Source organism: Papio anubis, chromosome 12, assembly GCF_008728515.1.
Source record: "Papio anubis isolate 15944 chromosome 12, Panubis1.0, whole genome shotgun sequence".
NCBI classification, from domain to species: Eukaryota; Metazoa; Chordata; class Mammalia; order Primates; family Cercopithecidae; genus Papio; species Papio anubis.
In genome coordinates this window covers 118,810,519-118,834,350 of record NC_044987.1, presented here as the reverse complement: position 1 = coordinate 118,834,350, position 23,832 = coordinate 118,810,519, and the positions used below count along the sequence as shown (strand labels likewise).

Genomic DNA, 23,832 nt, shown 5'->3' with positions numbered 1-23,832 from the left:
CGAAGAGCTAGGAAGAACCTGCGTTCCTCGATACCACCGTGTGCTGTTCCCAGCAGCCCTGAGCCACCTTGCTCGCACCTGTAAGCACTACCCATCCCAGTCATGGAAGGCTGTGGCCCTGGGTTTCCGTTGTTTGCGGACAAAGTCTGCTTGTTGCCTTCCCCATCCCCGTCAGGCCCATCCCGTCCCGCTAATTCTGGATGTCAGCCTTTGTCCAGAGTGGCCTTGAGTTTGGAAGCTCCTGGGGTTGGATTGCATCCCTTGTGGTTGGTTTCCCAAGGCTTTGGCCTGCCCCTTCCTTCCTGTCAGAAGCCCCCAGCATGTTGGCTGCCGCTGTCTCAGCTCGGGCTGCCACCACAGCACCACCGATGGGTGACTTCAACAGCGGTCCACCTTCCCTTCGTTCTGGAGGCTGGAGTCCGAGATCAAGGCGTCACAGGGCTGCTCCCTCCTGAGGCCTCTCTCCTTGCCTTGCAGACAACTGCCTTCCCTTCCCACCATGTCCTCACGTGGTCGTTCCTCTGTGTGTGTCCTCATCTCTTATAAGGACCCCAGTCAGATTGCATTCGGGCCCACCCTTCCAGCCTCATCTGAACTTAGTTACGTGTTAAAGACCTCACTCTTCAAACAGTCACATTCTGAGGCACTGGGGGTTAAGGCTTCCATGTGAGTTTTGTGGGGACACAGTTTAGTCCCTAACAGGACCCGGCTGTGGCTGCTGGATAGACTGTTGAATTGGGACTCGGGAGGAAATAAAGCCATTTCATGTAAAAGTTGAAGTTACTTCAGTTAGTTTTTCTAGAATGTTAGCTAGGCACAAGCAAGAGTAGTCAGTCCTCCACTGAACTCTGCACTTTGGAATCACCTGTCAGAGTCACTGGATGGCCAAAGGGAACTGCCCAAGGGCCACTCAGCGGTCCTAAAACACGACCACCTTTCACTTTATTTTACATTCACCCCTTGACATTTTTTCTCTAACCAGTGGCAAGAAAAGAATGAGGAGATACGGAAGAAGGGACGAGAGGCCTATTTGCCCGGTGGCTGCTGCTGGCCCGCCCTTTACCGGGATTATCCACCAGTGCTGGAGGCAGGGCTACCACCCTCGCTTTGCAGAGATACTGAGGACAAGTCCAGTGGTCACAGTAAGTGACCAACTTCAGGCTTGACGGGGCACAGCAGGGCTTGAGCAGGTTGCTTGAATGATTCGCTTCCTGAGGCCATTGCTTTTTGAGAATTTGCAGCCTGTCTTCAGGACCAGTCTTGCATCTGGCACAGCAGTCCCCAGCCTTTTTGACACCAGGGACTGGTTTTGTGGAAGACAGTTTTTCCATGGCCAGGGCTTGGGGGTGGGGATGGCTTGGGGATGAAACTGTTCCACCTCAGATCATCAGGCATTAGATTCTCATAAGGAGCAGGCCCCTTAGGTCCCTCACGTGCACAGTTCACAATAGGGTTCCCGTTCCTATGAGAATCTAACGCCTCTGCTGATCTAACGGGAGGCGGAGCTCAGGCGGTAATGTTCTCTTATCTGCTGCTCACCTCCTGCTGTGCGGCCCGGTACCTAACGGGTCATGGACTGGTGCCGGTCCACGGCCTGAGGATAGGGGACCCCGATCTAGCAGATTGAGGCCAGATTGAGGCAAAAGCAGCTGGATTTATGGAAAACGACCCATGCCGGCTGCCTGTAGGAGAGGCAGTGCCTGGATGGGTCCTTAGCTGCCCCAGACCCTGTGAGCAGGTCTCACCTAGGGATGCCCCTGGCACTTTGGGAGCCCAGGGGAGAGGAGGGAATGAGAGGGTGGGCACAGGAGGAGATGACCTTCATACTGAGCTTTGCGGGCATTCATCTGGCCTCACAACGCCACAGGGAGGTCTCTCCCACTCCACCTGAAAACACCAGTGTAATCTGGAGATACCAAAAAGGGTAATTAACATGCAAGTTTATCCTAATTCCCACAGTTATCCTGATCCTTAATGAATCAAATGAGGAACTGGTTTGTGACTCAGTAAACTGAAGTCACAGAGTTCTTATGATCTGAGAAAAATGGGTCACTGTGTTTGGTGCTTCACAGGACACGGGGCCTGCAGGCGAGGAGCCAGGCCTCAAGGGTTCAGCGAGTTGTCCAAGCCAGCGTGACTAAGGGGTTCAGCTGGGATCTCTCAGATTAACTTCCAAGAAGGAAAGTAGCTCCTTGCTCATACACTTTTTCATAACTCTCCCTGGCTGGTAAACTCAGGTGGCATCGAGGCCTTGGCGTCTGCCCCTTGGTGACCCCCATCAGGATAGCGCCTTGGCTGTGTCTCCTCCCTGGCACCCTTTACCAGAGCAGCTGGGCCTTGGATTGTAGGGATGGAAGCCTCTATCTCGGGCGACACCTGAACGTGTAGAGTATGTGGTGCTTGCTGAGCTAGAGGCTCATGGATTGGTGTCCCTCTGCTGGTTCCAGTGAGTATGTGCCTCTGAAATTCGAGGGGACTGTGGAGCCTGCTTCCAGGCTTTGAGAGCCCAAGTCTGTTGCAAATTGAATGTATTCACAAAAAGGAACGTTGAAGTCCTAGCCTCTGGTACCTGCAGCTTCATTTGGAAATACGAAATGGGGTCTTTGTAGATTTTTTTAAGATATAAATGAGGCCAGGCACAGTGACTCACACCTGTAATCCCAGCACTTTGGGAGGCTGAGGTGGGTGGATCACGAGGTCAGGAGTGGCCAACAGAGTGAAATCTGTTGAGGTCAGGAGTGGCCAACACGAGACCAGCCTGGCCAACAGAGTGAAATCCTGTCTCTACTAAAAATAAAAATAACAAATTAGCCAGGCATGATGGCGGTGCCTATATTTCTTTTTTTCCTTTTTTTTTTTTATTGTACTTTAAGTTCTAGGGTACATGTGCACAGCGTGCAGGTTTGTTACATACGTATACGTGTGCCATGTTGGTGTGCTGCACCCATCAACTCGTCATTTACATTAGGTACATCTCGTAATGCTATCCCTTCCATCGGCAGTGCCTGTATTTCTGAGCTACTCGGGAGGCTGAGTGAGGCTAAATCACTGGAACCCGGGAGGCACGGCTTGCAGTGAGCCGAGATTGCGTCACTGCACTCCAGCTGGGGCAACAGAGTGAGACTTTGTCTCCAAAAAAAAAAAAAAAAAAAAAAATGTAAGTTAAGAGTAGGGTGGCCCCTTTGTCCAATATGACTGGTGTCCTTTGAAGGAGAGGGGAGCCGGCAGCACAGAGAGACTGCCATGTGAAGACACGGAGCTGATGGCCCTGTGAGGACGGAGGCCGAGTTTGGAGCTGCGTGTGGACCAGCTTACAAGAGCTGAAGGTCGTCCGAGGCGACCAGAAGCTGGGGGAGAGCGGGTACGGCAGACACTGCTGGCCTCTGGAACTGTGAGAGAAATGTTGGTTGTTGTTTTGTGAAAATGCACTGTAGCAGCCACAGAAAACGACAAGGCCCCTCTCCCGGCCTGGGCTTTCGTTTGCTGGTCTGGAGGGTAAGGGTGCCGGCCGCGCCATCCAGACACTTCCCGCCTTGCACGCGGGGCCTCCTCAGGGGTTTGCCTTGACTCCCCCGGTCTCAGCCGTCACTGAGGGCAAGTGGCGGGAGCCCCTGAAAAGTGCTGTCGCTGCAAGGCTCCCTCCCTGAGAGGCCTCTGCCTTCTGGGAGGTGCAACTGCCCTGCACAGAGGACTGAGGCAGGGTCCACCAGAGAAGGCTGGCTCGATCCTCTTCCCTGGTCTCAGCCCCTGCGGGCACTATCCGGCCTCGGAACTGGGGAGGTGGATGTGGTCAGGCCCTTCCTCCAAGTCAGTTTGGTCACCCGTGTGCTCTGTTACACACAGAGTGTTACACACAGAGGGGTCTGTCCCTTCAGACAGCAGTTCTAGTCATACCTCTGGGCACTGGTGGCCCCAAGAGGAGTCATTCCCTGACCCTGTGGAACTCCCAGCTAAGCAAGACAGGCATGTTGAAATTCTAAGATCACATGGTAACTCTGTCAGTCGCTCCTGTTGTTTATGTCAGTCATACACGTTAGATCTAGAAGAGGTAGAAAACACAAGCGGCTGGGTGCAGTGGCTCACACCTGTAATCCCAGCACTTTGGGAGGCCGAGGTGGGCGAATCACAAGGTCAGGAGATCGAGACCATCCTGGCTAACACGGTGAAACCCCGTCTCTACTAAAATACAAAAAATTAGCCAGGCGTGGTGGTGGGCACCTGTAGTGCCAGCTACTCAGGAGGCTGAGGCAGGAGAATGGCGTGAACCCAGGAGGCGGAGCTTCCAGTGAGCCGAGATTGCGCCACTGTACTCCAGCCTGGGCGAGAGCAAGACTCTGTCTCAAAAAAAAAAAAAAGAAAAGAAAACACCAGGTGTAGTAGTTAAGGGTCTTTGAAAACCAAATGACACAGTGCCCATATCCAACTGACTTAATAAAGGACAATGATTGGCTCCTGGAACAAAAGGGGGATGGATGGCTTCAGGAGGGGCTTGATCCAGCAGTTTGTCTGGAGACCCGTTACCCATTATCTGCTTTCCCTCAGGCTGGCCTTGTGCTCAGGCTCCCCTGTGAGGCTCTGGGAGCAGCTCAGTCTTGGGGCTGCAGAGGGGCAGTGCCACCCCTGGGCTCGTGTTCCCCTGCTGGGAATCCTAAGGAAGAGGGGGAAGCATTCTCTTTTTCAGAAGCCCCAGAAAATGTCTCCTCAAGACTCAGTGGCTCTATTTGATTTCTCCCCCATCCATTAACTTGCTGCTCTTCTGGTGGGCATGGATGTGCGGTTGGATTTCAGCCTATCAGGGCCTGACCTGGAGCTGGGGATGGGGTCAGTCCCATTCAAGTCACAGATCTGGAAATGGTGGTTCTTCTGGAGCAACATCTGGGTGCTGTCAACACCAGGAGGAGCCATCCATGGTGGCAAGAAAACCCAGAACTGTCCACTGAATGGGCCAAAGGAGGGAATTAAGATCAGCCTTGGTGCCGCCACCCGTGGCCACCGTGGCACGGGGGCCTGTGCTTCCAGACCTGGGTGATGCGTGGAATGGTGATGGTGACTATGCGGATGCTCCGAGGGGATGACGGCGTTCCCTGAGTGATCACTGCGCCCCAAGCTCGGTGCTCAGCACTGCTCAATACACATTGAGCCATTGAATCCTCAGCACCCCAGACAGAGTTCAGTTATTGGACAGAGATTTACGGAGCCCCTGTTCTGTGCTGGTCATTGGCATGGGTAGGAGATGGAGACGACTCCCCATCATGGGCTGTGTTCTTGCAGGCTTTCCCCATGTTACGGGTGTGAACACTGAGGCCCAGAGAAATGAGGCCACACAGCTGGAATGTTGCAGATCTGAGATCCAACCCCAGGGCCTTTTACTCCAAAACGTGTGTGCTGAATGTGTGTCTATACATGCTGGCGAGTTTTCTTTTTAAACAGCTGATCGCCCTCAGATGTCCACTGCTGGCCTGTTTGGCTGCCCTTCTCCAGGCCAGCAGCCAAGACACAGTGCTGCCCACAGGGGCGACCGACTGGGAGCCTTGAAACAAGTGGAGCTGGCGAAGCAGGGCCCTGAGCTGTGTGCATGGGGCCTGGCTGCAAATGGCCCAATGAAGGCTCCATGCATTTCCATTTTTGAAGCTTGAGCCCTTTCTTCTCCATGAGGCTGACCCACTAGGCTGGCTTGGTCACATACTAGCTGTGCAGTCCTAGCTTAGTTACTTTACCTCTCTGGGCCTCAGTTTACTCATCTGCAACGGGTCGGCAAACTACTACCCTCGCCCGAATCCAGTCTGTTGCCTATTTTTGTAAATAAAGCTTTATTGGCACACAACCATGCTCACTCATTCACAGAGCGGCTGCAGCTGCTTTTGCACAGGGCAAGAGACCCTGTGGCCCGCAAAGCCTGAAGCCCCTCGATGTGGCCCTTTCTGGAAAACCTGCCAATCCCTGACCTAGCAGATGGGATGATTGTGTGCGGGAGAGTGTAGGCTCTGAGAGGGCAGGGCTATTTCTGTGGCTCTCACCAGAGTGTCCCCTCCCTGTCACCAACCCATGGGGTCGTTGCAAGACTCGGAGAGAAACTGTGTTCAGTGTCAAGCACAAGGCACACAGTACATGCTCAGTAACCTCTAGCTTTGGTTCCTCCCGTGATTAAACAAAGGCAAGGAGGACTGCCCCGACAGGCTCAGAGGGCCCAGGGTCTGGAATAGGAGCTGATCCTCGGGTTAGACCACTCGGCTCTTAAAGTGGCTGCCGGTTGAGAGGCTTGTCTCAGCTGCCGCTAGGTGCAAATTAAAAGGATTAATGGACACCGCCGTCTTTGAAAGGCTCAAGGCCCACCGAAGCCCCTTCAGCAGAGGGCTCTGCATTCTCTCTTCCCCAGTCCTCCTTGTGTGCCCCCGTGAGTGGCGGTGACAATGCTCCCGGATGTGGGCCCCAAGGCCAGCGGCCCCGGAGCTGCCCGCCCACCCGTCCGCCAGCTATTGTCTGCTCCGGCCTGGCGGTGTGGCGCTGGGCTTGTGGGGCCCCAGCGGGCAGGGGACTGTGGGAACGGATTAGAGGTCCTGGGCTTGCTTTCCTCGTCTTGCATAAACTCTTGATCAAAGACATTCCTGGGATGACAGAGCCCTGTGAGCTGCGAGGCTGGCCCAGCGTGCGGGACGCACACCCCATGCTGCAGCCCCTGCACAGGCCTGCCCTTGCTGGCCCTCGCTGGCCCTGGCTGCAGTGCTGACTCTGGGGACTAGCCTTATGGTGGGACTGGTGATGGAGCGGGTGCCAGGAGGCAACACAGCCTTCCCCACCAGATTCAGAGGCCAGGCCCTCGATGCTGGGCAGAGCCAGGCTGTGACTCTGCTTCCTGGGGTGCTTCAAGGAGGGTCACGCTGCATGCAGGGTGGCTGGAGGGAGTGTCAGCTGCATGCCACTGCCGCTGGGCCTGGCTTCTCTGGACTCCCACGGGCACTGCCCCATCCTCTGCAACAGCCCTGCCCACTGTTATCCCACAAGCACGGTCGGAAGTCTGCATGCCCGCTCTGTCCAGCCTCCTTCCTCTGTCCCCTCGGGGACTTTCACTCCTCATGACAACTCTAGGTGTTGTCTGGGCCCCCGGGGAATCCCCGGCCCTTCCAGCCATGGAGTCAGCTCCTGGCACGCGGATCAGGCTGGACCTATGGATCTGCAACTCAGCCTGGCAGCTTGGGGCTGCCCTGTGGGAGCCAACACGACCTCCCTTCCATTTGGCCCCCTTCCTAGGACCCACTGTTTGCCAGGGTGGGGAGAAGGGAGGCAGAGAGGAATCAGGGAGATTTCCATCCTGGAGGGACTCAGCCGGAGCAGGAAGGTGCCCAGGTATGACAATCCCAGACTGCCAGAGCCACCTGCCTGGTGTGGGGTGGGGAAGCCTCTAGAGAGCCCGTCCTCACAGTGAGTGCAGAGATGAAGGGTCCTGTGGACCAAGGCGGTTGGCCAAGCACAGAACAGGAAGCTTGATTCTGTCTGGTGTGTCAGGAGCTCCTGGGCAAAGACATCGAGCTTATTGGGGCTCAAGGCTGGGTAGAGATGGGGCTGAGTCCCAAGGACCTTGGACGGAGCTGAAGGGAGATAGGAAGGCCGGGGGTTGGGGGCAGAAGATGAAGAATGGATGAGGACCGTCTGCCTGCAGGGACAGGGGCCAGGAGGCAGGGCAGGGCCCCTCGTGAGCGGGTAGGGGTGCTGGGGCACCTGAGAACAGGCTTCTGAGAAGGGGCTGCAGGGAGAGCTGACTGCGGAAGTCGTTGTCTCTGAACTTCCTCAAAGGTCAGTTTTTTACCGTCACCCTCTGGGCAGCGCAGATACTCCAACAATGGACGAGGTCTTCACTGCATCCCAGGAGGGATCACAGGCCCCAAAGTGATGTCAGTGGAGTTTGAGAGTTGGGAACAAGGGCCCAGAGTAGCCAGACCACACCTTTGATATGGTTTGGCTGTGTCCCCACCCAAATCTCATCTCGAATTATAGCTCCCATAATTCCCACATGTGTCAGAGGGACCCGGGGGAGATAACTGAATCATAGGGGCAGTTCCCCACATACTGTTCCCATGGCGGTGAGTAAGTCTCATGAGCGCTGATGGTTTTATAGGGGTTTCCCCTTTCACTTGGCTCTCATTCTCTCTTGCCTGCCTCCATGTAAGATGTGCCTTTCGCCTTCTGCCATGATTGTGAGGCCTCTCCAGCTACGTAGAACTGTGAGCCTATTAAACCTCTTTTTCTTTATAAATTACTCAGTCTTGGGTATGTCTTTGTTAGCAGCATGAAAACAGACTAATATAGCCTTGGAGCTCGTGGCATGACCACGATGTATAGACCCATCCTTCACTGGGGGCGTGTACAGACTCCCCCATCGTGGGACAGCCAGGGGTGGGGGGACCGGGGGATGTACAGACTCCCCCATTGTGGCACAGCCATGGGTGGAGGGTGTACAGAGCCCCCCATTGTGGCACAGCCAGGGGTGGAGGGTGTATAGACCCCCCCATTGTGGCACAGCCAGGGGTGGGGGGTGTACAGACCCCACCATCAAGGGGATGCCACAGATGCCGAGACAGAGAGACTGGGCTGTGGGGGAGCTCACAACCGCTTCACTCTGGGCCCGAGCCCTCTCTACACACTTGGCTGTGAACACACCTGACCCACTCAGGGCTCCTGCCCTGCCCTGCTAGCCTGGCTGAGCCCCGCGCTCGGCAAAGTGGCTCTCCAGCTTCTTCCCCACATCTTTGCTCAAACCTAACAGGGTCCGATGGCTACCTTGCCTGCTCCGTGAAACAACCAAAGGTGCGCAATGGTTGGAACTCTCTGCACAGGCCTTCTGCTACACCCATGTGCTCTCCGGGGATGAATGTAAACCCAGCTGCAGGCTGGGGGCGGGGACATGGCTTCCCTAGGACCCCAGCCCTGACACAGGACCTGGCTCTTGCCCAGAACTGAACAGCTACAATAGTGCAGACCTGGTCCCTGCCTTCAGAGTAATTTGCCCAAGGAGCAAGGAGCTGGGCCTTGTAAGCCACCTGAGTGGCCACCAGTGTCACCTCTGGCTCCGACGGTCCCTTGAGCTCTTGCTGAGGTGACCTGTCAGGGGCACCCTGCAGGCTCCCCCACCTACTCAATATGGGACTCCCTTGGGGAAGGCTCCCGGAGCCCCCACCCTCAGGGCAGAGGCTGGTGGAGACCTATAGGGGCTGAGTGTTTCCCTCCATACCCCACCTTCCTCCCAGGGCAGGTGCCTGTGGAGCCAACACACTGACCACCCTGGCTCCACTTTCCGCCCTGGGAGGAGTGCCCTACAAGGCAGGAAGGGTAGACAGCAGGTGCTTCATAAAGGCCAGAGATTCGACCTACAGCTGACAAGTAGTAACCATCAGTGACGTGGGACCTGAGCTTCCACTTGGCTTGGGGTAAGGACAGACCAACCTCACAGATGGGTCCAGGAGCAGTGACCGAGGTCCGCGGACACCTTCCCAGGGCACTCCCACTACCCACCCCCACCCCGGGGTTTCAAGTTAGGTTCAGTCACGTGCACCTGAAATCCAGAGGTGGATGTCACGGGCATCCTATAAGGCAGCCTCCAGGTCTCCACAATCCCAGTGAAGTGCCACCCTGGATCACAGCCCTGACACGGTGCTTTGCTCTCCTGGAGCCTGGCGTCGCCAAAGGGTCATGATTCATCCAGAGCAAACAGCAGTTTGTGCCAGAAGGGGGTTAACAAATGCCGGCTTTATTTATTTTCCTATCTGCAAATAACCTGAGAAGACAAACTGGTGGGGCAAGCAAGGGATGGAAGATGTTCCCAATCATCGTCACCCAGGCTGGAGCTGTTGTCTCGCGTGGTTGGAGGTGGGCTCACCCAGCCAGGCTGCCTGCAAATTATTCTTTGGAGCCTCCCCGGGACAGGAGTCCCCCTCCCACCTCACACCCCTGTGCTCAGGGCTTCCTCCCAGTTGGAAAGGGTGTGCCTGCTCCTGGCTGGATTCTGTCCCCACCCCCGGGGATGTGGCAGTGTCAGGAGACATTCTTGGTTGTCACAGCGGTGGCGTGACTGTCATCCTGTGGGTGGAGGTCAGGATGCGGCTGAACTTCCCGCAGTGCACAGGACAGGCTGTGGCCTCCCGCATCTGCCGAGCCTGCCACCCTGCCCTGGTTCTGGGGCACCGGGACACGCGCCCCTGGCTCCCAGCCAGCCCAGGAAGCAAACAGGCGGGCACCATGCTGGGGTTTTACCAGTTTTATTTCTAGACTTTCACGTTTGTCTTTTTGTCTTCTGCTGGAAACATGCCGGTTACATGTTGGTGCTGGGAAGCGCCGCGGTGCAACCAGAAACACACGGACCCAGCCGCCCGCCGCCCAGACCCTCAGACTTGCGCGTCACAGGACAGACTCCACTGTGCCCCGTGCACTTGCCACCAGCCTTTGGCCTCTCGATACACACAACATCCAGGACTTGTGCCCTTGCCCCATCACGACAGACAAAGCGTCCCTCAAGGCCCCCGCGTGGTTCAGACAGACGCCGCAGCCAGGATGGTTGAGGTAAGCGTGAGCCGTGTTCTGGAGGGGTGGGGCGGGACGGTCCTGTGCCCACGATGGCCTCTGAGCACAGGATGACCCTGCCAGGGCAGGGCCCCAGCCACGCGGGCCCGCAGTGGGGTGCAAATTCTTTTGGTTCGGCAGCTTGCTAGGTGACCCGGGCACATAGCACTGTGAGCTGGCTTCATTGAGATTTGGAGTCTCTTTAAATTAGCATTATGCTGTAATTAACAAAACAATAACAAACAGAACACTAGTACATAACAGATTAAACATACCCAAAACTTGAACAAATTCCAGAAGCTATTCCAATCATCCCGAATGAGAGTCCTACGGGCACAGCACCGTGGTGGCACGTAAGACACACTTGTTATAATAATAATAATAATAATTATGCAACTTCCATAGCTACACGCAAAGAATGACACAGCTGTAAAAACTACTATGATGATACGCCCCCGATCAGATGAAGAGCCCAGCGTCACAGGCGCAGGGAAGAGAAGATGGACACAGCCTGGTCTCCGGGGACACCGGCACGGTTCTCACGCACGCGGCTTCGGGGCCGGCCCCCACCAGCCTGTGTGGGATCGCGCCCGCGTGTCTGCCCGCCGAAGCAGACAGAACCTGCCCGCTGGGTCCACCATGGCTAAGTGAAGCATGAGGTATTGTGAAACAGGAACCTTTTTGGAATAGAGCAGTAATCACATTAAGTCAAAATTGATCACATAAAAAAAAAAAAAAAACTACAAAAAAGGCATCTGTAATACAATGTTCTAAGAGAAAATTAAAACTAGTACATGGCAGTATATGACATTGTAAAACAAAAAACTGATCCTCCAATAGCAGCAAACAATGTGAAAGAGATACAGAGAAGCGATGTGAATATTTCCAAACCGTGCCTGGAAGTCAACGGTAGCAGCGCAATAGGAAAACGGAGCTGCGGCCTGTCCCCGGTGTGGGCACCGCCCCGTCCCCTCGGGAGCCTCTTCCTCACACCTCCTCCCGCCTGTCCTCCCTCACACATCAGCCTCCACACTCTTGCCACCTCCCTTCAACACTTCCTAAATAAAAATTACAAGAATTACAGAGCCAAGATGTGCAAATTGTCTATTTTGTCACTAAGTTTTTTAAAGGAAGGGGCAGGGGATAAGAATATATCGGAACCGAACTTATGTCGAGTACCCTAATTTTCCTTGTGACACCCATGCCTTTCCAATCAGATGACTTTGGGAAATGCCAAACAGGCTGAATCAATGTCTTTGTGTGTTTTTTTTCCTCCAGATTGTTTTTTCCCACCTATAAAAGGTTCTATCTTTAAAAATAGACTGTATGAAACCTGCGACACCAGAGGCAGAAGGTTTGTGTCTGTCTGTCTGTCTGTGTGTTTACATCAAGGGGAGATTGCATTTATAAATCATACTGGCCTTATGAACATCCTCTGCAATAAATATACTTTTTAGCCTTAACTATAAATTATATATTTTAGTGTTTAAAAACCTTCCGGTGTGAAACATCTAAGATAACCCTTACACCACCTGTTCTCTAGGTAAACCTCTGAGATCCCTACTTTCAAACACCAGTTGGCACCAAAGGATTCCTAAACTTCAACTTCTTTAAAGAAAAGGAAAGGAACTTATCATCCTGGCAATGTGAGAATGCAAACCTTTTTCTTCTTAACTGGCACGCAGCCTCCCAAACACCCCACCTCCACTGCCACCACAGTGGCCCGCACTTGCCTCGAAGTCCTGCTTACACACAAGTACAAGGATATTCCCAAACCATTCCATTAGAAAACTGCCCTCCCTCCACACACAACAAAAACAGCGCTATTTCCTACACCTATTGGACTGAAAGTGCTTGGAAATGGAATGGTTTTAGAATATTGAGAAGAACACAAACCAAGTAGCTGTGGGTTGAACCTGGACGTGAGCTGGCTGTGGGGCCGTTGGGTAGAAAACCAGCGTCTCATAAACAGGTCACTACAAAAATAGGAAGAGTATAAAAATAGAATATATTATGTCACTATTTCGTCTTCTCTTTATAGTAGCGTATCGTAGGAGTGGGACAGGTGGCCTTTCCCGACCCTGCTACGCTGGCTGGTGCCCGACAAACCTCCACTGGGATGGTGGTCACAGGTGCAAAGGACATGCACACGGGCACGCTACACTACTGTAACCAAGAGGTGACTTCAGCCATGAATAAGGTGAAGAGGTTACACATCTACCTACGGAATATAATAACATACAATGACTTATAAAGTGACTACATGCATATGAGCAAGCAAAGTACAGAGATGCCTAGAACCACACTACAGCTGCGCTTTTCAGGAAAAGCACAAGAATACGTTTTTCTACCTAAAACCCTCTTCTACTTTAAAAATGGTTTGCTGAATTTTTCTATGTTTTTAAAATGTTTTTACGCTTTCTTTTTTAACACGTAAAGGATCGAACCTAATCCTCTCCCGAGACTCCTGCTTTGTGTTAATGCCTATTCTTACAACAGAGAAACAAGTACATTAATATAAAAACGAGTTGATTATTGGGGTATAAAATCCTCTATTGTCTGTAGCACAACCCTCCTCCCCCACTGCTCAGGGTTATGCAAATACTATTTTTTTTTTCTCTCTCTTTTAAAGACAGTTTTTGGGTAATCTTTTTCTTTTGCTTAAGTCAGAGATGGAAGGGAGAAAGAGCAAAGGAAAAAACAACCAACAACAAGGAGAATGAAACTTTCCCTTCTGGTATCGAAATGCTCTGGAGAGGAGGGACTGTCACGGGAGCACCTGGGGCCGGTTCCGCCCTCGCTGTGGGTGGCGGTGGCGCCTGCCTGCCTGGCGCCCTCAGATATCCACATCCCGCACGTCGGTGGGTGTGCAAGCCAGGTCCACCTCCTCCTCCTCCTCTTCTTCCTCCTCGGCGGCCTTGGGGTCCATGTTCTGCTGGGCCTGGCGCAGGCTTGACTCCAGCAGGGCTTCGATCTGCTCCTGGCAGGCCCGGAGGCAGTCCTGAGAGAGACGGGGTGGGGAGAGGTGGGAAGAGGGGGTCCTTAGAAGGGGCCTGCGGTGAGGGCCCCCTCCCAGGTGCCACGACCTGAAAGGCCTCTATAAGAGCAAGACTAAGTAAAAAACTGTCCCTTGACCCATACCGCCGCCTCTGAACCTGAGCGAGACGTGGGAGCTGCCATCACCTGTCAGTGAGACACTCAGGACCCAACGCTTCCACCTCCCACCTGGCCTCCGGAGCCACAAGACAGCAGATGCTTGCCCGCCCACCCTGCACCCGCTCTGCCCATCCCCATGCTCAACAGCGCCTTGACCTTCTGTTCCCACTGGCCCTGCCAGCTCCCTGGGGAATTCAGTGCCATCTGATCTGGACAGACAGGCCCTTTGAGTCCTGCCTTTTCAGACAGCCTCTCCGTGTGGCAGCCCTCCTGGTGAACCTGGCCTTCCATGATCAATGGCTGTCAAAGTCTCAGGCCGTGCATGACTGAGGATGAATGCTGGGTGGCCAGGGGGACCTGGACCCTTGATCCCTCCCCTCCATCCTCTCCCGCTCAGGCCTGTGCCCCGGGGCCACCCATCAGCCTGGCACAGCATGCATCCACCCGCTGTGGCCACAGAGGTGCTCGCCCTCGGGTGGAGTGCAACAGAAGCTCTTGGAAGTCCTGCACCTCCGCCCTCCGGGGCTCCAGACTCCCTTGGCGGCGGCCACACCACACTGTCAGTGGGAAAGAGCAGCCATGGAATCCGGAACGCCGCGCCCAGCCAGGGGCCTCTCCTCGGCTCCAGCACGGGCAAGTCCCAGGCAGCCCGAAGCGGCTGTCTCCTGTGCGGGGGCTTCTGGATAGAGAACTGGCTTCATGTGTTGGGGCTGTGTGTGTCCCAACTGCCAGGAAGCCACAGTAGGGCTTCAAGCCGAGTCTCTAGGCAGCCCAGGAAACAGACTTTCCACAAGGAGCAGGGCTGGGCCACAGCCCCAACAGGTGCCACTGAACTTCCAACCAGATGGGGGTGGACAAAGGCAGGGCATGACAGGCGATGACCTAGGCCAGAAGGACTTTTTGGTGGACCCCTGGGGTCGTAACATTTTAGCGTCCTGTGACTTTATAGGGAGGGCTTTCCTCTCCTGCCTTTCAGATAAATTCTCATCATGGCAAATGAAGCCGGCTGGGCTGGCAGCACCAACAGTCCCACTGTACAGATGGGGAAACTGAGGCCAGAGACCTGGGGTGGGATCCAAGACTCCTGATGTTCAACCTAAAACACCAGCCACCCTCACTTCCCAGCTCCAGGGGCCTGGCAGCTCCACCCACGGACTCTTCACCTGCCGCCCGCCCCCCTCACCATGACCTGCTCCAGGGTCACGCATGCAGCTGGACTCCATTTCCCTCATTCCTCTGGCCCCACAGCTGCCTGCAAGGCTACCCTGGTGGACAGAGCTGTTCTCCCACAGCCAGAAGCTCCAAGGAGGCAGCACGCTCCTCCACGAAAAGTCACTGGTGTGTGGCACTCTGCACCCGATTCACACAGATGGACATTCCACCCACCAAAGAAAATTCTAGAACACGCCCTAGAAAATGCAGGGGGCCTCTGCTGTGAACGGTTTTTCTGAGTCTGGGCTCAGCTAATCAGGCAGAGCGGACTCCGCCTCAGGTAACTTCACCCCGTGTGTCAGCTGTGAGCGTGGGCCTCCCATCTAGTTCAGATGGTCTCTACTCAAATAAGGGCCAGTGCCCAACTTCCCACAACTGCCCAAAGACAGCAACATCCCGGGGCAGACACCCCTGGCGGGGAAGCGGTTTCCACTCAGGGCGTGGAGTTCGAAATGAAAGTGCAGATGCGAGTTTCATTTTGACGGAGGGGCTTTCCCTTTGTTGGGCTTCTGGAGGCCTCGATGGCGTTTCTGAACCATTTTCCTGAGAGAACTGTGGGCTGCTGGCCTCCACCCTACAGCGGGTGAGGACCCCTTACCACCCCCACAGGATAACACGGGGCAGGGTGCAAGGGAGGCCACGGCCGAGAACACAGAAGGGAGGGGAGGGCACCCCTGCCACCTCCAGTATCCCATGGCAAAAATGCTTCTTCCTCTTCCGAGACACACATGGGCTGGGCAGCCGCTAGCTGCCTAGAGGCACCGCTAGGCAGGGGACAGGCAGGTGGACGCTAGATAGCATCTGCTGAGACCTGTGCGGAGCCCCCGGGAGGCTCGAGGGCAGACCCCCAAGAGGCGGCCCAGGCCAGAGCCACAACGGGCCTCGCAGGCCCAGCCAGCCCCAAGCTGGGGTCAGGCGGTCACTCCCTCACACACCGCAGGGCCGGCGGCTGACCCGGCCACCTCTCTGGTCTAATTTGGTAAATGCCACAAACCCTTTTGATTGTCATTTTAATTCTTTCTTTAAGAAAAGAATCGGGAATAAAACAATGGCATTTTGAAGAAGAAAGACACAGTCATCCCCGGGTTTAACGGCAGCAGCCTCTCAAAGAGCCGTAAACAAGGCCGTCTCTATCCGCCCGTTGTCCGGCGTCTCAGACCTCACAGGAGCCCTTTTCAAGCATCTATTTATTGGCCACGCACATTGTGGCCCAAACAAAGCTCGCCTGGGCCTAACCCCACACACTATCACCACACGGACCATTGGCTGGGGCCGCCTGGGGCCTTCGTCCTGGACGCTTCGCCCAGAAACACTCTACAGCTCCTGGAAGCCCCAGGGGACATGAGCAGCCTGTGAGGACCTCCCGACCGGTCAGTGAGTTCTAGGAGCAGTGGAAGAAGCTGGTGCCCCGTCAGTCTGTGGCTTGGGGTCCGAGGGGCCCAGCCCCAGCCCAAACCCCAACCTTGTCACCCTTGCACCAGCCTTGGCATTTCCGTGGCACTAGGCGTCTCCTGCCTGTGAGCCCCGGCGAGGCTCCCTGGGACATCGCCCTCACTCACCGGGTCACACTTGATCACTCTGGAGAGGAAGCGTGTGAGGCGATAGTAGGACAGGAAGTTGTTGGGGCTCCCCAGGTTCAGGCCTTGCACTGCGGCCACCACGCTCCCCGCTGCCACCATGGAGGGTGGATTGGAAATGAACTTCACATCTGCAGCAGGAGAGAGGGAAGGGGGCTGTGAGCAAGGGACCCGTGATCTGGGCATCCCCACGTGCTGGCTCTGAGCAGGCGGCCAGGCCTGGTGGGTACCACTCTCTAGGCCGTCTGTGGCTGCACATCCAGGCCCTCCCCAGCCTCTCGCCATCCCTGGGTACTAGGAGAGCAGGAGCCCGGCCCAAGGACCCTCCGGGAATGTCAGCCCCACCGTTGACTCAAACATAACCAAGCAAAGAGAAAGCCACGGGAAGACAGGACAGGTGACAGGGACATCACTACCCTCTCATCCTTTCAGCATCTTGAGCCTTGTGAATGTTATCACTTATTCACAAAAACAAAGTTAGATGACACAAATATGAGAACACAGAGATGTCGCCTCTATGACCCTAAACCTCAACCCCAAGTACCTGCCACCCCCCAGCAGCAGGGATTGGAGACAAGTCATATTCTGAAGGGACGTTGCACGGGGCCAGGCCATGGGGCTGCAGGGCATTGATGAAGCCATTCCCTGTGTCCATCGAGGGGCAAGCCCTGGCCGGCAGCCTTCAGGGTGGCCGTGATGGTGTGGCTCCGGCTCAGGCCCTGGCGTCAGGAGAGCCCGGCTTGGCTCACTCGGGAAGGAAGAACTGTTCCAGCAACCCATGGCCCTTACCGTGGGACCACGACTGTCACAGTGACCTTCAGAGCACGGACCAAGTACACCCCAACTCCACCCAGGGCCCTCTACTCACAACTCTACTTCTGGCCGATGACAAAAACGCTTCTCTGGGCCACTTGATGTAGCCCAGCAATTCCAGCGACTTCCCAAGTAAGGGAAGAGGTGTGGGGTTCCTAGCAGCAGGCACTATGGGACACCCTTGGCGGACTGGGCCAGGAGCCAGGTCCCAGGAGGGAGCAGCTTTCCCAAGAAGGCACCAATCCGCCTACTTGGGGCTTCCTGGGGACTGTCCCGCACATCTGGGCCTACTTCCAAGGGGGACACCAATCTAGGGCGGCCCATCAGCCTTTGTGGTCTGCACAAAACTCCCTCTGGTCACTGTCAGATACTGGGACTCATCTGCCTGCCAGGCTGCAGTAGTGGGCATCTCAGGGCCTCCATGACTGACCTAGACAAACAGCAGACCAGCTCTTTCCATAGAGAGCCTCGCCACCAATCGCGTCCCAGTGTGTGGCGGGGAACGCCGGCCTCCCTTCCTCAAGCAGTCATGCACCTACTGTGGACAGGTGGGCCAGTGTGGGATGTGCCTCTCGGCCTGGCCCCCACCCCAGCTCCGCTGGGGGTAGCCCTTTGTCACACCCACGAGGAATTCTGCATAGGAACCAGGGGCCCTGGGCTGGGAGCTGGACGTCAGCAGGGATGAGTGTGGCATCTTTGTCGGCCCCATCGCCTCATCTCGCGCCACTGAGCGCCCGGGAACAAGGGGGGTCGGGGGAGCTGAATGGGAGCCGACCCAGGCACAAAGGGAGAGGGGCCCCCACGGGCCGCCAGGGGTGCGGCGGCCCATCCGAGACTTCATCCCGAGAGAATAAACAACTTCGGCCTTGTTAGAGAGGGGCGCCGGCGAGGGGCTGGGAAGAAAGGCAGCCACCCTGAAGGGGAGACAAAGCCGGCTGCTGGGCGCCGTAACAACTTAAAAAAAGAAATCCTTAACGAGCCGAGCCACCTCTTTTCCCCTTTAAATGGGAGCAGTTCCACCCAGTCTGAGAGCCATGAATGAAAACCTTTTCATGGAGGCAAATCAGAACCGCACACAGAAACCGCTTCTACAGGGAGCGACAGGTTCTAGCTGGCCCCATACCTTGTGCCCCCCGTCTCCAGGGGCACACGCAGAGCGGAGTCACTGGGGCCACGTTGTTTCAGAAGCTCATTCCCCCACCCGAATGTGTGGCGCTGCCTGTGTTTAGATTGGGAGCCACCCAGAATTAGACACCAAAGCTCCAGGATTTGACCCTATCCGCTGCCCGGTTGTAAAGGGAAGTGACAGCCGTCCTGGAAGCTCCTAGGTACTGGATGTTCCTCATCTGGCCTCTCACAGAGCCAAGGGCACACCTGCCCTGAAACCCCCATGCGTGAGTGTATGCGGCATGTGCACACCTGCTGGGGACGTGGGGCCAGGGATGCCTGGCACAGGGAGAACCCCCAGCATCCCCTTTAAATGTAACCCTTGCCACGTGGACGGCAGAAACACCTTCTCAGACTCTTTTCCATGCCTCCACCTCCTTCAGCCATCTCTAACTCTAAGCAGCCCTAAGTCACTCTCATCTCCACAGATGTCCAGCAGGACCAAGGCACCGGCTGCTCAGTTACGTTCCATGGGTGGCCATGGGTCAGGACCTGGAGCACTTTGTAGGGGTGGGTCCCCTGGCCTCCTGCCCCTCCCTCGGGGCCCACCCTGGAGTGGACTCCACAGCCACTGAGTCCCCGAGTGTCCCTCCTCCACCCACCGCTGGGGGCGCCTTAGCAGACAAAGGGTGTACAGTAGCGGGAGGGCGAGACTCTGCACCTGCCCACTGCCTCCCACCAGCACTCAGGGGTCCTGGGAGGGGAGCTCGTCCGCAGGAACCACCCTGTAGGGAGGCTGTGCAAGAACCACGCCCCACGTTCTCTCCAGGAAACTTCGCATTTCTCTGAAGCCACTTTCAGCTCCATAAAAGGCTGGCTGGAGTCTCCAGAGGCCTCTCTCCTCTGAGGAGCACCAGCCAGAGAATGCCTCCCTGTCTGCCGCATGCCCCCAACCCCCACCGTCAGACCCATCCAGGCTGGACGACATCCTTGGCATCTTCATCTGCCCACCTTGGGGACTAGCTTGGAAACATGTTGGGGACGGGTTCATGCCCCAAGCAGGTGGAGGAGGTGGGGGAGGCCTCACGCCTAAACCAGAAACTATTCTGGAATACCAGATACTGGTGTCAGAAGGGAGCACTGAAGTAGGCTTGGGGGGCTCCGCCCTCTGGGGAGGGGAGAAGATGCTACTGCTTCCTTGAGACCCCCTGGGCCTTGTGGCCTAGGTCTTGGGCCTCACCCAGAGTGAGCCCCCAAACAGATGTGATGACTGAGGCTTGAGCAAAGGTGGGCCACAGCAGAGCTGGGTGGGATGGGGACATACCCCCCCCATCAGGGTAACCAGGCCTCCTGGGCCAGGAAAGGAGGCGGTCACACGGGGGTCAGAGGCAGGGCTGGGGACAGCAGGAGGCAGCACCCTGTGTATGTGCGTGTCTGTCCCCACTGGGTTCTGGGGCCAGGGCCATGTCAGGGAGGGGCCTCTGGGGCCATGCCAGGGGAAGTGAGGACTGGGTGCTTCTGCTGCCCACGGTGGCGGCCCAAGCTGAGACTGCTCTGAAGCACCCCCCAGGGCTCAGCTGAGCCCGGCTGGCTGGCAGCACCCCTGGCAGGGCCTCAGGCAGCAGAGCTCCTCTGCTGGACACCCCTGCACTCGGCTGCCCAGAGCACGTGGTGCAGGCGGGCCAACAGCTCTCCCCGCCCCTGGAGGCGTCTCTGGCAGGTGGCCCAGCCTGGGAGAGGCCAGGAGGGGGCCCTGCAGCTCAGGCTCCTTAAGGACACAAGAAGGGCTGGAGGTGGGTGGGGAAAGGAGGCGGCCCTGCAGCCAAGGTAAACCCCTTTGAGCATGGAGTGGCCACAGGCTGCCTGGCCTGGAGGATGAGGCCACAGCAGCTGGACACAGGCAGGCCGAGCTGTCCACACCGATGCCCAAGGTACTGCATGGTGGCTGTGAGGGAGCAAATCCCCTTCCATCCAGCACAACAAATAATCCAGGGCCTCTGCTCACCAGAGCTGGAAGAGAGCTTCCCAGCGCAGGAGGGAGCCTAGGGACATCTTCCCAGACATCACCCCGGTGGAGAGCGAGAAGCCGGCCAGGGTCACCTAAGGAGCTGGCTCTCAAGCGGAGGCCGGGGGCTGCTGGGCCTCCCCTACCTGTGGCACAGAGGGCAACGAAGGTCTGCGCGTGTTTGCGGATGATCTGTTTGTTCTCCTCCGCCTCTGGCATTTTGGAAAGGAAGTGTTCGATGAAATCGTGCGGGGTCATGGCGGCCAGGTTCCACTTGAGCTTGTTCACCAGGAGCAGCTCCATTTGCTGCGAACACAGGGTGAGCGGCCATCAGGGGAGGTGCGGGCCGGCCCGGGGGCGCGGGGAAGCCGGCAGCATGGGGGCCCGGGCCATGCAGCACCTCCGGCTCAGAGCACTGGCCCCTGCGTCTCGTGCGGTCCTGGAGGTGGGAGGGGAGGGCTGGCGAATGATGGGGGTGGTGTCGGGGAGCCGGGGCAACACGCGATCCCAGATCAAAACAGAAAAGGTGCCCGCTGCGTGAAAAGACTCTGCAAGTGGAAACAAAAAGACCTCCCACCACCTGAAACAGGAGGCTCAGTGCGGAGCGCGGCGCTCCTCGTGCAGCCGCTGGAGGGCGCGCGCCGCCCACTTTTCGGCCACACTGCCGGGCGCGAACGCGGTGGGAGTCGCAGGCAAGCGACTTGGGGGCGGCGGGACGGGGGCGGCTAGGATCCCGCCCGCTCCCGGGACAGGGACGCCCGGCGGCGGGGCCGCCCTCCCTGGGAGCAGATATGTCAGAGGCGGGCCGGCCGCCACTGCCTGCACCTTCCCCGGCCCCGTGATCCTGCGTGCGACTCTCGGGGGGGCAGGGGGCGGCGGGGTCCCGCGGTTACCAGCAGCTCCTCGGGCCGGATGGAGTTGTCGGTGTAGATGCACAGCTTCTCGGCCGTCAGGGGGATGGTCTCCTTCATCTTAGAGGCCACGAACATGCAGGTGGCCCCCAGCAGCTGCAGGCGGCTCTTTTTCACGGGCTCCAGCGACAGGAAGCGGTCCAGGTAGTTCATGGCCAGCGGGAAGACCTCCTCCTCGCACTTCTGCTCCTCGCAGACCTGCGGAGGCACGGGGCCCGTGACCGCCGCCGCCAGGTCGCGCCGCCCCACCCCCGCCCCCGCACCCCCCCATCGCGCTCGGCAGGATCGCCAGTTCTGAAGGGCGCCGAGGGGTCGGGGCCGGGGGCGGAAGGACCTTCCTGTGATGCGCCCCCTCCCCCGCGCGTCCCCAGTACCCACCCTCCCCGAAACTGAAAGGGAAAGTCCCCGCGAGGCTGGCACGGTGGGGGCGGGAGCGGGCACAGCTGGGCGGCGTGCGCGGCGGCGCGGGCTGCCGGCCCTGGGGACCCCGGCCCGCCCTGGAGCTCCGTGGTCCCTCTGACTGAGGGTCGACACCCACTGGGGTGCGGGGCCGCGGAACGGGCCGCGGGGTTGGGCGCCGCGCCTGCGAGACACAAAGGTGGCGTCCCAGGCCGCCGCGCCGCATTTCCCCAGACGTCATCTTTTCAAAAAATATTTAAAAATATTAAAAAAATAACTAAGTGCATAAAAAAACCCTGAAAATGACCCTCGGGCGACCCTTTACCCAGGCCGAGGGTCGGGAGTTCGTTACAGGCTCCGGGGGGAGCCCCAGGAATTCAAACTCCGGGGCCCCCCTTCCCCCTGGGCGCGGGCGGCGTTTCCCTCTCGCAAGGGCACCACGCCGCACTTTCAAAAATTATTTAAAAATACTTGCGGGCCCCTCAGGCGCCCACCGAAGGTCTGAAAATGTGCTCCCAGGCCCCCGGCTCCCTCAGAGAAGGTCCCCCAAGCCGAGATCCCTGCAGACGGGGATCAAGCCCTGGCGTCTTGGGGGCCACGCGACCTTGCAGCTCGGCGTGCTCTCCGGCCCAGGCTGCCCATTTGGGGCGCCCCGGGACTCGCTGCTTGAACAAAGGGCCCCCCTTCCCGAGCGGGGTCCCCCCAAAACTCCCCATGCCGCGTCCCTGCGCCCCTCCCGCGGGCTCCCGGCGGCCGCGCGGCCCCTAGCTGCGGCCCCAGCGCCCGGCAGCCGCTCCCCGCCCCCACCCTGCCCCCAATTATTAATAAACACTTTTGCTTTGCAATAAAAGAGCAAAGATGGCGCATAATACTGGCACGAGCGGCCCTTGCATACGTGTCCATGGATATTAATTTAAAAATCAAATCTATGCCCCCTCCCCCCGGAGTTGGCGGCTCTCGGCCGCAGCAGCCGCGAGAGGAGGCGCAGCCGGGCTGGGGCGCAGGCGGGGGGCACAAAGCGCACTCAGCCTGCCAGCCCGCACCCTCGGGCCCATTGGGGTGCCCCTGACACTGGCTTCTCCCGACGGCACCCCTCCCCAACCCCCTTCTCCCCTCCCACGAAACGCAACTTATAGCACCCCCACCCCCACCCCTTCCTGCTTCAGAAAATACCCACAATTTTTATTTTGAAAATGCGGATCCCTAGCAACACCACAGCAAACTTCAAAGTTCTAGCGGGAGAGAAGGGAGGGGGGTGAGGAGCAAAGAAACGTGGGTCTGGGCAACAAGTTGCAGGGAAGTCTTAAGAGAGCCGCCCAAAGCCCCGCACCTCCAGCATCCAGGTGGCGACGATCTTCCGCATGGACGGCAGGACCTCCTTCTGCACACATTTGAAGTAGGACACCGAGGGCGCGCAGGTCTCCTCCGCCTTCAGCATGGCCCGCAGCACCCGGTCGTTGAGGAGGTTGGCATCGGGGTACGCGCGGCGGATGGTTTCCACTTCGCAGCACAGGAGCTGGTGTTCCATGGCTGGGGCTCTGCCTGGGCAGCTAGGGAGGGCTGTGGGTCCGGGCTGGGTCCGCGCTCGGCTCTCGCTTCTGCTGCCCCGCGCTCCCTCGCGCTATTCTGCCCTTCGCCGGAGCGTGCGGACTCTGCTGCTCGCTGCTACTGCGCCGACAGCCCTCTGGAGGCTCCAGGACTTTGCAACTTCAACAAAACTCCCCTGTAGTCCGTGTGACGTTACTGTTGTTAAGCAGAGATCAAAGCCGGGCAGAGAATGGGAGCGGGAGGGGGGCGGGGGCGGGCGCAGGGGGAGGGGGCGCGGGCGCCAAACGCCGGGAGCAGCGAGGGGCAGAGCCCAAAAGCCATCCCCGAGGCGCCGCGCCTGCCCTGCGGCGGAGTTGCCCCCGTAGTCCGGTTTTCATAGAAATGCAAATCGCCCGGCTGCAGCCTTTCTCCCCGCCAGGGAAGAGGGGTGCAGGGGGCCCCGTCCGCCTCGAGTGGGTTCCCCGGGATTTAGGGGGTGAGGTGGAGGTGGCTCTGCAGTAGGGGACAACTAGGAAGGCCGGCAGGCCACACGCAGCCTGGGGAGACCACGAGA

At 57.6% G+C, this 23,832-nt stretch overlaps 1 protein-coding gene, 1 long non-coding RNA gene and 1 pseudogene across 6 annotated transcripts; 2 read left to right on the top strand and 1 right to left on the bottom strand.

The window, feature by feature from the left end:
* Positions 1-3,121: 3,121 nt before the first annotated feature.
* On the top strand, positions 3,122-8,181 carry LOC101021804 (annotated as a pseudogene). The gene has a single exon (XR_002516921.2). The product of XR_002516921.2 is annotated as an uncharacterized LOC101021804 (transcript).
* Positions 8,182-11,291, top strand: LOC110741165. Of its 4 annotated transcripts, none has more exons than XR_004177604.1 (3): positions 8,182-8,219; positions 8,762-8,802; positions 9,248-11,291. It is a non-coding gene; the product is annotated as an uncharacterized LOC110741165 (long non-coding RNA). The 4 variants fall into 4 exon arrangements; XR_004177603.1 differs by having other exon boundaries at positions 9,243-11,291; XR_004177602.1 differs by lacking the exon at positions 8,182-8,219 and having other exon boundaries at positions 8,226-8,802.
* CCND1 (cyclin D1) lies at positions 10,235-23,481 on the bottom strand. The gene is made up of 5 exons (XM_003909423.4): positions 23,062-23,481; positions 21,315-21,530; positions 20,568-20,727; positions 16,479-16,627; positions 10,235-13,552 (listed from the first exon to the last, which is right to left on the bottom strand). Exons 1-5 carry the CDS (start codon positions 23,257-23,259, stop codon positions 13,388-13,390), a joined length of 888 nt encoding a protein of 295 aa, XP_003909472.1. The 5' UTR covers positions 23,260-23,481; the 3' UTR covers positions 10,235-13,387.
* Positions 23,482-23,832: the final 351 nt, after the last annotated feature.

What these genes read in the sequence shown, in the direction of transcription:
- CCND1 (XM_003909423.4), bottom strand. Translation starts at nt 23,259, where the DNA reads ATGGAACACCAGCTCCTGTGCTGCGAAGTGGAAACCATCCGCCGCGCG. An exon ending in TCGCCACCTGGATGCTGGAG is followed by an intron (nt 21,531 to 23,061) that starts GTGCGGGGCTTT and finishes GTGCCTCCGCAG; the next exon opens with GTCTGCGAGGAGCAGAAGTG. An exon ending in CGTTGCCCTCTGTGCCACAG is followed by an intron (nt 16,628 to 20,567) that starts GTAGGGGAGGCC and finishes CTCCTGCTGCAG; the next exon opens with ATGTGAAGTTCATTTCCAAT.